This window comes from Sarcophilus harrisii, chromosome 5 (genome assembly GCF_902635505.1).
Source record: "Sarcophilus harrisii chromosome 5, mSarHar1.11, whole genome shotgun sequence".
In the NCBI taxonomy this organism is placed as follows: domain Eukaryota; kingdom Metazoa; phylum Chordata; class Mammalia; order Dasyuromorphia; family Dasyuridae; genus Sarcophilus; species Sarcophilus harrisii.
The window spans coordinates 167,959,334-167,973,754 of NC_045430.1; the positions used below are offsets into that span (position 1 = coordinate 167,959,334).

The 14,421-nt window shown below is 34.4% G+C and overlaps 1 protein-coding gene across 7 annotated transcripts in view; it reads left to right on the plus strand.

The window, feature by feature from the left end:
* The window catches only part of ING3 (inhibitor of growth family member 3), a 47,108-nt gene that overhangs the window by 277 nt on the left and 32,410 nt on the right, over positions 1 to 14,421 (plus strand). For 4 of the 7 annotated variants that reach the window (XM_003771555.4, XM_012550997.3, XM_012550999.3 and 1 more), the window contains exons 2-4: positions 168 to 239; positions 3,704 to 3,804; positions 6,148 to 6,213. In XM_003771555.4, the coding sequence (XP_003771603.1) occupies positions 168 to 239; positions 3,704 to 3,804; positions 6,148 to 6,213 (239 nt within the window). Of the gene's footprint in view, positions 1 to 167; positions 240 to 2,507; positions 2,605 to 3,526; positions 3,597 to 3,703; positions 3,805 to 6,147; positions 6,214 to 13,527; positions 14,239 to 14,421 lie in introns of those variants that run through there. The other 3 variants (XM_023504830.2, XM_012550998.3, XM_031938900.1) reach the window with 3 other exon arrangements.

The window sequence follows — 14,421 nt, forward strand, 5'->3', positions numbered from 1 at the left end:
GGGGAGGCGGGGGGGATGTTTCTTTCTCACGGTAACTGGCAGCCTCGTTGTGGGCTGCCGCCTCCCCCCCTCGGCCCCCTCCTCCTCGCACGCACAGACGCAAGGACGTCCGTGCGTAATTTGGCCCCTGGCCCCGCCCCCTCTGACGGGTTCTGTCTCTCCGACAGTGATTGAGCAGCTGCCTATGGACCTCCGAGATCGCTTTACGGAGATGCGCGAGATGGACCTGCAGGTGCAGAGTGAGTGACTTTTCCCTGCGCTTGCTTGAACTCCGAGCACCTGGTTTCCCTCCCGCCAGCGCCCCCTGCTGCGTAAATGGTCCCATCTTAGCAGCGCCTTTGGCTGATGGGGTTTGGGATGGGAGGTTAATGAATGGGATTCTCTGAATGAACTTGTTTCTTTGACAGGAGGAGGTGTTTGGGGAAGGAGTGCATCCTTCTTAACACTGCGTACAGCGGTTCGGGCCACTTAGAATTGTGCGGAATACTGCGTTTGTTTAGAGACCATCTGAGTTAATTTTTTAACGGAATTCATAGCACAACAAATGTGAAACTAGGGAGATATTTTGGAGGGGGGGGGTAGATTATAGATGCTGTCAGTCATATTTAAATTAACTTCACTTTTATTTTCGTATAGAAAGATGTATCCTAGCACCAACCTAGGCTTTTGTGGCTGCGAGGAAAAAGCTGTTAACTAATACTGGATATGGGATTTTAGGAAAGTTTAGTAGCCTTGAGTGAGGAGTGAGTAAATAAATTCTAGAATTGAAGTTTCCTTGTGAAAAGTACAAATATGAGAATTTACCCAACATAACCTATTCAAAGTGAGGGACCAGTAACCTGATTCCCTACTCAAGTGGTGGTTCTTTTCATAAGATTGAGTGATTTTAAAACTAAAGAACATGAAGTAATTCTTATGAAAGATGAGGCAGTATGTCAAATTTATGCTCCACAACAAGAAAGGAGTCCCAAGTTCATATCCAACTTTTTCCAGGGAAGATCTCCCGGAGCCTCAGTCTTCAAATATGTAAAAGGGGTATAGTAGCTTTACTATCAGCTAACCTCATAGTTGTGAGGATTAAACAAAAAGGAGGAACAAGAATTTAAAAAAGCACAAAATGCTGTGTTAGTATGGAGGAATAGCATTACATCAGAACTGGAAGATAATTTAAGGCTTGGCTGTGTCATGTAAAATTCAAGTGAACTGGGGCATATTCTTTAAGTGCTCTGAACCTGGGTTTTCTCATATGTACCTCAGCATTTCTTCTGTAAACTGGGATAATAATTGCCTTATTTTATGGGATTGCTGTGACAAGATAATGAAAACATCTGGTAATTAAAGCATTATGCGGGTGTAAAGATATATTATAAACACCTTGTCGTGTGTCATCCTTTTAGAAGTAGTCTAACTGTTAATGGACAATTCATGTAAATTGCTGGACTACATGAGGAAAAATCCCTAAAAATGAAATAGGCCTTGAGCTACTATTTTTCCTTGTGTGGATAGGATATAGATTTCTTTGCTTGTTCTGATCCATATGTATACCAGCATCTATGTTGATCAATGGATCCTCTAGCTTCTCAGCATTAGTGACAGAAAGAAAATGAGGAAAGATTTGTTAGGACTTCTGTCCTCCCTTGTGTTGACTATGAAATATGTTATCCAGTAGGAACAATATTATAAATGAGTTTCCCATGCTAACACTCAGCAAAGCTGATAAAATTATTTTTGTAACAGTATCACTTTGCACTGTGTTATCTTGTAACAAATGTATATCTTATATTACAAAGTTAAATAACTTTGTGGGCCAGCCTGAGGACTTAACTGTTGTTTGTAACATTGTTTCTATGTGAAATTATATTTTGAATTCCAAACAGTTGTTTTTCAAATTAAGTTGTAGAATGTGATTGTTTGAAGGCTAGAGATTACCAATATTCAGCTCATAGAGATGTAATTCTAGAATTCTTAGAAACTAAATCCAAGCCTTTGTTTTACAGATTAGGAAATTGAGGCCTATAGACATCATTTGTCAGAAGTCATATAATAAATAAGATAGACTATAAATGGAGGAATTTCTTTTTATTTTGGGAAGTGGAGTGAGGAAAGACACTAAATGGTGATTTCATTGGTGTGTTAAGTTCTCTGTAGAAATCTGGTCTGTCAAAAGAAATACTGTGATATACTAACAACCATATAAAAGATGCTCCAAATCAATAATAATAAGAGAATTGTAAATCAGAACAATCATGAGATTTTTGCCTAACAAGCAACAAATTGAAAAAGGTGACCAAAGATAGAAATAGTGTATGTTGTATGGGGTTACAGAAAGATGGGACCTACCAATACAAGTATTGGTGGAGGTATGAATTGGTCCAAGAATGCTGGAAGGCAGTTTAGTATGAGGTAAAGAAAGTGACTAAAATGTCCTTTCTCTTTGACCTAGAAATTCTGCTGCTAGGTATATACCTCAAGGAATATACACCAAAATATAGGATTTCTTCTTGTAGTTGCAAAGAACGGAAGCAAAATAGACGTTCATCAATTGAGGAATTTGTGCTTCATGAATGTAATGAATGGAATACTCTACAAGAAACTATGAATATGGTAAATACAGGGAAGCATGGGAAAACTTAGATGAACTTGAATAAAGTTTAATAAGCTGAACCAGAGAAAGAATCTAAACAGTGGCTGCATCAGTGTAAATGGAAAGGACAAAAACAACAAAGCAGTGAAAACTGAATGCTGTGAAATTGTATGAACAAGCTTGGTCTCAAAAGAGGAGAAAAGAGAATATTCTTCCTTCCCTCTCCCCCCAATGCTTTTTTTGCAGAAGGGAGCTATGTATATAGATATACTGTCAGACTTTTTTTTTTTTTCTTTTTGATGGCTAGTTTTGTTAAACTTTTCTCTCATTTTCTTTGTTATGAAGAATTGTTCTCTAGCAGAGGGGAAAGAGGAAGAAAACAATGGAAATATAGGTTATATAAAAACAAAAGATATCAATAGAATTTCTTTTTTAAAATACTTCCTGTATGTTTGGAGATCTCCAACTCATGTTTTAGAGTTGCTTGGAAAACTGAAAATAAATAATTTGTCCATTTTCACATAGCTAACGTATCAGAGCTGTCTTTGCCATGTTGCTCTCTTTAAATCTTGATCTGTAAAATGAATGAATTGAGCCAGATCATCTAAAATCTATGAGTTTATAAAGATGCATTACAAATTGAAATGTCTATTCTGATAAATAAGTTATCTTGATATATCTCCAGTCACATATGGGCTCATTCCAGCTTGGCAATTTCTGTACCTGTTTAATTTTTACCTCTAAAAAGTTTCTATTCAAAAGTTTGAAATGGTAATATAGTTTGCAGATTTCAGTGTTTGAATCAGTTTCATTGAATGTAGAAGAAGGTTTTTAGTTTTAGTTTTTAGTTAAGAAAAATTATTTTAAATTATTTCATTTGGGGGACTTGTAGTTTTTTCTTCTATTCAAGAAATTAAGACATCCTATCATTTTTACTTTAAGATAAGACACTGGCCAGTGAAAAGGGACAAATGGAAGTATGTTTTTGGAAAGAATCTTGTTAGAAAGAAAGGCAAGTTATGAAATATGATGCACATTTATTTTTATAAGGAAAAATTAACGTATTTAGGGTATGAGATTGGAGACATAATGATGAAGGCTTCTTTTTATATTTTGTAGATGCAATGGATCAACTAGAGCAGAGAGTCAGTGAATTCTTTATGAATGCAAAGAAAAATAAACCTGAATGGAGAGAAGAACAAATGACATCCATCAAAAAAGTATGTGCAGCATTGGAAATGATTACCATAAAACTTGGAACACCTTAAGGAAGACTGAGGAAGATTGTCATTTTAATTTTTTATAATTAAGGGAAGTAATTGTTGGGCATATATGTGATGCTGGAACGATTTAAACTTTCTAGAATATAACTTCAACAAAAGGAGTTATAGTCATTAAAATGTTTTCTTCATGATGTAATTTTTGTTTCATTGGAAATTGTGTCTTTAAGTTAAAAGTTGGAGAATTATAAAAAATGAGTTGATTCCTCTTCATAAATTAATATGTTTAAAAGCGTGCTTTTCTCAGTTTAGTCTGTGCCATTTTAATGCAGATCATTGATGAAATGTTTATTGTATGACATGTAATCATTTGCCTTTACCTTCAGAATATATAAAATAAGATCTTCAATTTTGTTATGATATAACCTAGATGAATAATCCCCAAGACTTCTGGCATGTCACATAGATTGCCAGGCTTATAATTTGACATGTGCTGGATCCTACACTAAAGGATTTCTTGAACCCTAATTAGTTGTGAACCACTTAAATTCTAGTCCATGTTTCTGTCTGTCCCCTTGTTTAACAAGCCTTTTCAGACAGGTTTCTTCTTGACCTAAGTTTGATTGTATTCCATAGATCCCTAAGGAAGAATGGTTGGAACCGGGACCCAATCATATTCCTTACAACCTACCAGATTTAGGGCCAGAACAGAACTGACTTAGACTGTAGGGATACTTGAAGTCCTGAAGATCTCTATTCCAAAGATAATTAGACCCATCAGCTTCTGCTAAGGTCTGACACATCTAAGTGTGGCAAGGTATCAGGGGAATTAAGGTGGCGTGATATAAAAATTGACCACGTTTTTTTAAGTTTAATTTGTTCTCAGCATTAATCTGTTTGAATTGATTTGTGACCTTATAATTTTACAGTGGATATAGGTAGTTAAGGAGATTTAGAAATTGAAGGTGAACTTATTTTATGTTTAGTGGAAGTGGCATTTTTGTAATGTTTCTTAAAAGCTGAATATTTAAATGTGGTCTTATATCAGCTTTTCAGTATGATATTTTCTTATGAAATAATCTTATTTTATTCTTATTTGAACTTCAGATTGAGGTTCAATTTGAAATTGTAACTTTATACCTATTTTTTTTTTTCAGAACCTTTCCCAAAATTGTGAAGACCTGTTCTTCCTCTTTCAATCCCCTTTCTCCCATCCCTTTTTAAATTTTTTTTTTCAAAAATGGAATCTTAGAATTTAGAGGTTAAGTAAAATTCTAGTAGAATTGACTGATAAGATCTCTAACTCTGATTTATATTTTAGAAGCTATAATAAATTTGAGTGAGTACTTTTTGATAGTCTTTTGCCTGGTTTAGAGTTCTTTATGGCTTATCATATGGTTATTAGTTCTCATTATACTAACCACTTTGGCTAGTAGAATCTCAAAAAGTATGGGAATTCTGATAATCCTGCAACAGTTTGATTACCTCAGGTGGGTGTATGACACAGCATCATCTAAGAGAATATTTCCTTATTTGTCATTCAGAAAAGTTCACTTTGTAGCCTTCCACCAAGAACTTGACTACTCCAGGTGAACTTCCTCTGAATTGAACTCTTCAGTTCCATGTTTATGGCTGATAAGATAAACCTTTGAAGAGCTGTAACATCCCCACTGTAGGTGATAGCGATTTCTCCTCAGGAAACTTCTTTTAAGGGATAAAGTTAGGACCTGTATTGTGGGTTTTACTTTTATAGGAACTTTTAGTCTTAATTATCTGCAGTATTGAGATGTCAAGCAATTTTACTTTTTAATGAATACTGAAATTTTCTTCTAATTGTTTGCATAATAATTAGGCTGGAACTGATTTACATATCAATGAGCCATTAGATCTTAGATTTAGATCTAGAAGGGGATTTTAGAAATCCTCAAGCCTAATCTCTTTATTCTATAGTTGAGGAAACTGACATCAAGAGTTTTAACAACCAAGGTTCAAACCCAAGTCCTCTAACTCCAAAAATTAATGTTAATATCTGACATTTAATATAATACTTTAAGAATTGTCAAACACTGAAATGTTATCTCATTTGAGGTCCATAATATATGAAGGAAATTGAAACTGAGATTAAGTGATTGTCTTTGGTCACACATCTAGAAACTTCAAGAGCATTATTTGATTTCAAGTCTTACCAAATCCACAACTTGTAGTCTTTCTGCTGTACTAAATTATCTTCCAAATCTAATGTTCTTGCCATTACTGCACTATTTATATGAAGCCAGTTTTGTCTCTGAAATACACATTTTAATTCTTAAAGTTTGTTATTGACATTAACATATTTTCACACAGGATTATTATAAAGCTTTGGAAGATGCAGATGAGAAGGTACAGTTGGCAAACCAGATATATGACTTGGTAAGTAAAATTAAAGGATATAGAATCCAATTAAAACTTAGTAGTAGATTGGATTTGTACTTGAATGTTTAATAGTATTTCAGCTTGACAGTCATTTGTAACATTTTTATGGGGAAATACATTTTGGTTTTTAATTCTGGATCTTGGGAACATTTTATTTTCCCTTGTTGGTGGCATCTGGGAAGAAGGGACCCCTTTAAGGAATGAGTGGATAATCTTGAGCATCAGCTCCTTAGTTCTCTAAATCTGTACATCTTTTTTAAATAAGGTATCTCTTGATTAGATTTACCTGCTGTTCTGAATTGAGCAGTTGTTTCTGGAGCAATGGTAATAAGCTGCTTTTTGTTATTTTCTCTCTTCTTCTTGATTATGGTTCATTTGAGATTTAAGTGTTCATAAGTGGAGACCTGCCAGTATTTCCTTTTTTAAAAATATCTTTTATTAATATGGAGTTGTGAAGAATAGTGGTATGAGTTAATGATAGGGTAGCAGCTGAAATTTTTGCCCTGAGTATGAATTACTGGAAAAATTGATTCACACTGTATATTTATTATGACTACAAACTTTTGTTTTACCAAGAATTGATTTTTAACTTTTATTTGAATAACTGTAATCTTCTGAAGTTAGTGGGTTTGTCTTTTCTAATGTGTTTAACATGAAATTCTTTCTTGACATCATTCTATGGTTTTTTTCTAAAGTATTAGAGACAATGTTTCACATGAACACTTGATATGGTAACTTTTAAAAATTGAAGAGGAAAAAAATAGAAAAAATCTTGCTGCCTGTGTCACAAAATAAGTCACAGAAAATAAAATTATATTTTGCTTTTTGACTTATATTTAATGACTAATGCCCTATGTGAAATACCATTTCAAGAATTCCAGAAAGCAAACATCTTGCAGAAGAGTAGCCATTATCTGGGGAACTGGGTCAGTGTCTTCCTATACCATAAGCAGTTTCTCTGGCTTTTTATCATATCTACTGCTACTTTACCCTTAATCATAGCATCAACACTAGAATTTTACATCATTACCTATTCCTTGACTGAATACAGCCCAAGCCCACTTGCCAAGCCTTTTACCACTAGGTTCTATCACAGGACCTGTCCCTTACCCCAAGACCTAAATCTCAGATAACTAGGTATTTCATTTCTCTTACTAAAACCTCTACACCAGACCTTGCCCTGCTCTTTAGGACCCTAACTAGGACCAAAGACTCAGATAACCATTCTTCTTTTTTTAAGAATCTTTATGAAGGGCTGTTGACACAGGCTTAGTTTCCCTATTTCCATTGTGTTACCATTTATAATTTATATGGTTCTTAAGGGTGGGAACTGTAGTCATAAGGTATTATAATCCCATTCGGTGGCTAGCAGATCTACTTAATCCTACTTTTCGTTCTCTTATCCCCATCCATCTCACCCCTATTCCTGTTGTGTCTCATCCAGTTTTACTCTCTTTTTGTGCCCTTTGAAGTTCCTATTTATTCATTAATATACTTGCCTCTATAAGATTTATAGGAATCTCAGAGGCTTTCTAGTTTGACTGTCTGATTTTACATTTGAGGAAACTGAGGCCTCAGGAGGCTGTAACTTGCCAAAAGTAACAGAGGTAGTAAGTATTAGGGATAGTGTTTATGCTTGGCTGTTATTAATCCAGAGCCTGATTTTTTTTCCCATTTTGCCATGCTGCATTGTTTTGGATCTTTTCATCAGAGAGTTCTTGAATTTTTTGCCTCTCGTACCCTGCTCAGCTATGGTCCATACCCAAATTGGACGTTTTCTTTATTCTTATTCCTATTTTTTTGAATGGTCTTTAATAATGACAAATCCTCCAAGAGATCCCTCTTTTCCTCTATTTTCTGATGAAGAGGTGGTCCTTCTTACTAAGATAAACCCATTACTTGTAACTTTGGTCCTGTCTCCATAGTAAGTTGTGAGAGAGCTTAACTGCATATTCTTGCTCTGATGCTTACCACCAGTATGATCTTGGACAGTTCTCTTCACTTTCCTGAGCCTCTATTTCCTTGCTTGTGAGATGCTTTAGACTAGATGATCTCTCAGTTTATGCTAGCAGGGAACTGGTGATGCTCCAGCCACTTGCTCTTACAGTCATTTCTTCTGTCTTTCAAGTTTGATCTCTCCCTATTTCTTTAAGCCATCCCTATTTCCTATAAACATATCTAGTCTCCCTCATCCTTTAAAAAAAAACAAACCTGCAACTTACATTTCCCTTTCTTAGCTAAATGCCCAGGAAAAAAAAGCCTTCTACTCCTTACATCTCAATCCTGCCATCTGGCTTCTCACCTTATGTCGGTTTGAACTTAATATTGCTTTCTCCAGAGTTGCCAGTGATTTCTTAAATTCTAGCTGCCTTCTCTCCGTCTTCCTGCATGACCTTCCATAGATTATTGATTATCTTGTCTTCCTAATTCTCTCTTCTTTCTAGAATTTTATGACACTGCTTTCTTTTAGTTCGCCTACTTTTTTTTACTGCCTCTGAAATTCTCTTGGCTAAGTTATTATCATTAGGGATAATAGGGATCCCCAACCTTGGATATAACCCAGAGCTTTGTCCTCCTTTTCTTTCTCTACACACTTTCATGGAGCTCCTCAGATTCTTCAGGTGCAGTTTATCATCTCAATTCAGAAAACTCAAAGATCTCTACCTCCAACCATGGTCTCTTTAAGTTCTAGCCCCGTATCATCAATTGACTATTAGGTGTTTTCATCTGAATGTCTGTTAAGGGATTTTAAACTTAACATATCCAAAACAGAATTTTCTTTCTTCCAAAACTCAGTCTTCTTCTTAACTTGGCTATTTCTGCCTTGGGTAACATCATTTTTTTAGTATGGTTTGCAACCAAGGAGTTATCCTCAACACTTCACTTTCACTCACACTCAATATGCAATCAGTTTCTAAACTTAAGTCTTTTAAATTCTGCTTCCTTGTGTCTCACAACCAGTCCTTTTCCTCAATTTATATATCCAATTTTAGTCCTCCATCATCTCTCACTGGGAATAATAGCATTAGTATCCTAATTGGTTACTCAGTCTCTAGTCTCTTTCCTTTCCAATCCATTTTTTGCACAGCTGCCAAATTGGTATTCCTGAAACACAGAGTTGATCATATTACTTGCCTAGTCAGAAAGCTCCAGTGAGTCCCAGGTGGCTCTTGGATAAAACATAGTCTCCCCTGTTTGACATTTTAATCTCTGCATTCACTTTATCTTTTTAGGTTTATTATTTATCACTCCCCTTTACACTATCCATGTTTCAGCCAATCTAATCTATTTGCTATTTACCTTATATGGCATTTTTTCTCCTATCTCAGTGCCTTTGCATGCACTGTGCCCCATGCTTGGAATGTCAATCAGTCAATAAGCATTTATTAAACACTTCCTTTGTAGCACACATTTGCACTTCCTCTTCTCCTTTGCTTCTTAGAATCCCTATCTTCAAAGTTGAGCTTGAGTACCAACTCTTATATAAGATCTCTATTTCTCCAGTTTTTAATATCCCCATCTCTTGTTTTTTTCCCCCTGTGTATTTGTATGTGTCTTTACTAATATATAATTATTGTTCTGGGCAGCTAAATTCTACAGTGGATAGAGTGCTGAACCTGAAGTCAGAAAGACTTCTTGAATTCAAATCTGTTCTCAAACATTTATTAGCTGTGTGACTCTGGGAATGTCACTTCACTCTGTTTGCCTCAGTTCTTCATCTGTAAAATGAGCTGGAGAAGGAAATGGCAAACCACTCCAGTGTTTTTGCCAAGAAAGCCCCAAGTAAGATCACAGAGTCAGATATGACTGAAACAACCAAACAAGTTATTATCTTCTTAGTAGCATGCCAGTTCTTTGATGCCTTTTTTGCTTTTTTTTTTCTATTTGCTTAATTCTTATCATAGCACATAATACTTAATAAATGTTAATAAATGAATGATTGAATTTGTTATGTTTTTATTTTTAAGCATTTTAGAAATATTTAATTTATTATTAGAACTGTTAATCATGTGTGTCCCTGATAGATTAGCTATTGCATGGAAATGTTTAAACAAAAAATATCTACCTATATGAACTGACTTTTAAAAGAGTAACATCCATGATTTCATCAGTATAGTTACTCCTTTACTAATAGAAATTATATCTCTTCTACATCTTAGAAGATGATTTTCATGAGTTGATGTTGCCATTAAAAATGATATTCAGTTGGTGATAAGTATTTCTGAACTTAGCTACACTAGTCCTTTAAGGATCCAGGTTATCATTGGGTTTTTGATAGAATGTTCTAGGGGTTATAGTCAGTTGACAAAACTTTGAGACCTAAACGTACTATACCATCATGTATATTGGAGTATAATTGTTATCCTTCACTCTTGAAGAGGACCAAAATGGCATCACTGTGTTAGAATCAAGTTCTGATCAGACCGGTATGAGCTTGGAATGCTTTGAAACCACAGGTTGGGCATAAATTGTCCATATGAGCATTTAGGATTGATTCAGAGCACAGCCCCTTCTCTGATGAGGGCATACTGTGCTGGGCAGTCTTGTACCAGTTTCTCTCTCCCATGTCATGTAATCAGTTCCAAAATTCTTAATAAAGACTTTGAGAGTATCCCTGTATCTATCACTTTTTCTGACCACCATGTGAGGACTTACCCTGTGTGAGATCTCCATAAAAATCTTTTAGACAACAATATGTTTGACATTTGAATAAGGTAAACTCATTGGAGTTAAAGGACCTTAGTGAAAGAAAAAGGTACAGAAAGTATAATGGTTATAAATGTTACATCATAAATTGGCTTGCTGTGTGTGTGTGTGTGTGTGTGTGATAGTAGGTCTTATGTTATCTATAATATTAAAACATTTTGAGGTCTTTAAGTCTAGATTCTTTAGTTAGCCTCCCAATGTTCGAAGACTAAATTGCAGAGTAGGTACTGATCTTCATTGTTGACGGAGTTTCTAGACTTTTGTGTCTTATCTATTCTTGAAATTTACAGGTTGTTTGTGGAAAGGGAAAGTTCAGAGTTCAGTTATTAGAATTAACTCTCAATGAAAAAATGAAATGCTCAAATTAAAACAGTATTGATAGCTTAAGTCTCAGAAAAATGAAAGCTGTTTCATTTTTACATTTGGATTTGATACTAATTGGGGTAATACTATTAGCAGATTTAATATTTTTGTGAGGTTTTTATGTGATGATTTTATTTGAGATAAGCAAACTCCTAAAATTTCTTAAATTAATTCTAGTATTGAGAACTCAAGGCCAAGGTGACTGACAAGGGAACCTGAAAAATCAGGCCTTAAAGCCAGACCTGCAATCTAGCCATTAATTAGGCCAGGTTTAATATGGTAATTGTTCAAAATGTAGAATTGGATGGATTCAAGAGCTGCTACCGAGAGAGAATCAGTAACATTTGACAGAGTAAGGTCAGAGGCCAAATAGAGGAATTTAAATGACATCTCCAGCCTACCCCCACCCCCAAGATTTTTGAGTATTAGAGATGGGAGATTATGGTTTGGTCATTGGTAAAGGGAAAATCAAAATCAGTGCCTGTTTGTGGGTATATATAGCCATTGATTTTGATTTTCCCCTCACCAATGGCTGGATATATGTGTATATTTGTATGTATGTATGTATGTCTCTGTGTATTTTATAGCATATAATAGGATTTGTGAGTTCTCACTATAACTGTCCCAACCTCCATAATGATTCTTCCTGGTTATCAACATTCCATGGTTCTTTCATATCCCAACCCATTATATTCTCCTACTCCTTCTTCCATATACCTTCTGGAAATTGTAATCAAGTCAGCAATGCTTTTCCTGGAAAGAATTGTCAGCTAATTACCAAAGAATTTCACTCACTTTCCTAGTGTCTTCCTTGACTTCCCTCCTTGATCACTGCAACTCTGCATGTTATCTTCCTGTATTTAAAATGCAAGCTTCTTCAGAGGGGATAGGTACTATCTTGCTCTTTATATTTGTATTCACAGCATAAGTGCTAAGGCACAGTGCCTGGTATATAGTAAGTGCTTAATAAGTACCCTTTAATTTCTTTTCTTTTCTTCAGCATGCCAAGTTTGATTTTGGTAGGAATGTGACTATAAGGTAATATGATTAGTTTTTTACAAATATACCAGAATTTAACCATTCAAATGAATCTGTTTCATTGTTGTTCAAAATATTTTGGAACTTATTAGAATTGTCTTTAGTCTGTAGCACATTTTAAAAATATCTTCAGGGAAGCTAATCTTTTAAACGTTAGATTTGATTTATGGAAACAGCTAAAAGATATTTGGAACCAAGTTTTGTGAATAAGGTGAGTAATCAAATTAGGTGATAACTTTTTGGGCCAAAAAAAATGAAAGAGATTTGTAAAATAATATGACATTGCTTTGTGTGGTTTTTAAATTGACTCTCCTTTATAATCTAGTAGCTATACTTTCCATTATACCACACTGCAACAATTTAGTGGTGGTGTTTAAATATTTTCTTGCTTTAAAATAAGGGTTTCAGTTGACATAAAAATTATTTCAGAAGAATTTAAGAAAAGGACTAACTTCCTTAGAGAAGTTATTAAGTGATTTTACTATGTCAAATTAGTTATACTCCCTGGAATATCACTGTTATTTATGCATTTAAGTAACATACTTTATAAATGACACTAAAATTAAAGGTCTCTAAAACTTAGAGTTCAAAGAGCTTAAAATACTCATATGCTCTATGAATGAGGGAGTTGAAATAGTTACTATTGTTTTATTTTATGCTTTCTGTTTTCCTCATGTGGAGGTTATGAGAATTGCTATCCATTAACTAAGTGTTTTTTAAATGTCTTGAACTCTTTGGTTGAAAGATATATAAATGCAAAAAATATATATATACTCATGCATCATTTGACCAATAACCCATAGTAATTAGATTTATTGTTGTATATTTATAATTATTGTTTTATGAACATTTTAACAAAGTTTGCCCAAATGGAATACTATGACTTGTGGTATATAAATCTAGCTAAAACAAATTATGTTACTGGTAAGTAGGCAGTAGTGGACAGAGACTTGGCCTTGGAATAAGGAGTACTGAGATGCAAGTCACTTGATATGCTGTCACCCTTGGCAAGTAATTTAATGTCTCAGTGGCCCAGGTAACTATGATATTGTAAGTTGCAGAAAAAATACACATTTACCTTGGTAGAGGGAATTTCTAACATGAAAATTTCCTTTATCCAGTTATCAAATTTGTTCTAAGTTACTTCTAATTTCATTCCATTCTATAACCACAGACTTAATGCATAATTTGTCTTCTTGCAAGTTCTCCCATAGATCACAAAAGAGCATCACTAAAGAAGTCTAATTGGAGTAACAAAAGTTCATCCTCACTAGCCAGAAAAGAATTCAATGTTTGTTAAATTTGGAAAGACGTCGCATTTAACTGTATTTGACGGACTAATGATAAAATTCCTTTTACTGTGATGAGTCTTATCTCTGTGGAGTTCCAAACTGAAAATGTCCCTGTAATTGTAAATTAGGCTTCAAGTCTGGGCCAGAAGAAGCAATTATTATAGTGTAAGTGGTCCTGGAATTGGGAGACCTGAGTTCAAATCCTACTTCTGCCATTTATTTATAAACTCTCATTTAGAGCAAGTCATTTAATTTTTCAGAACCACAATTTCCTCATTTCTTAAATGAGAGTGTTAGACTAAGTTATCTTTAATGCCCCTTCTAACATTCTTTTACCTTGAAAAGACCCTAGGAACATGGAACCATAATGGAGATTTTTTTGATCTATCTTGGACATATCTGGATACCAAGGTTCTGTGATCATGAAAACTATTCCTCTCCCCATTAGCTGTGGTACAGAATAAAGTTCTCCAGCCCAAGCTCATGCTTCTAGAAGGTAGGATGTAGGTCCCCAGAGATCACGTATCAGCTAATGACTACCTATCAAATGATAATGGACATTTATGCCATTATTTTTCTCACTTTTTCTTTCATTTTTGGATTTGATTTATTGTCTATTGATATTTTTATTTTATGTTTAGTACTTTGATTGTAAAGTATTTTTTCTTCTCTAATAAGCATAGATATTTTTAGTAGTATATTCATTTATTATTAGACTTTGAAATTTACTATTATGTTTTCCCTAAATATTAGAACTCCATTTGAATTTTTAAGCTTTCTTTCCTCATTTAGTATTTTACTTTTT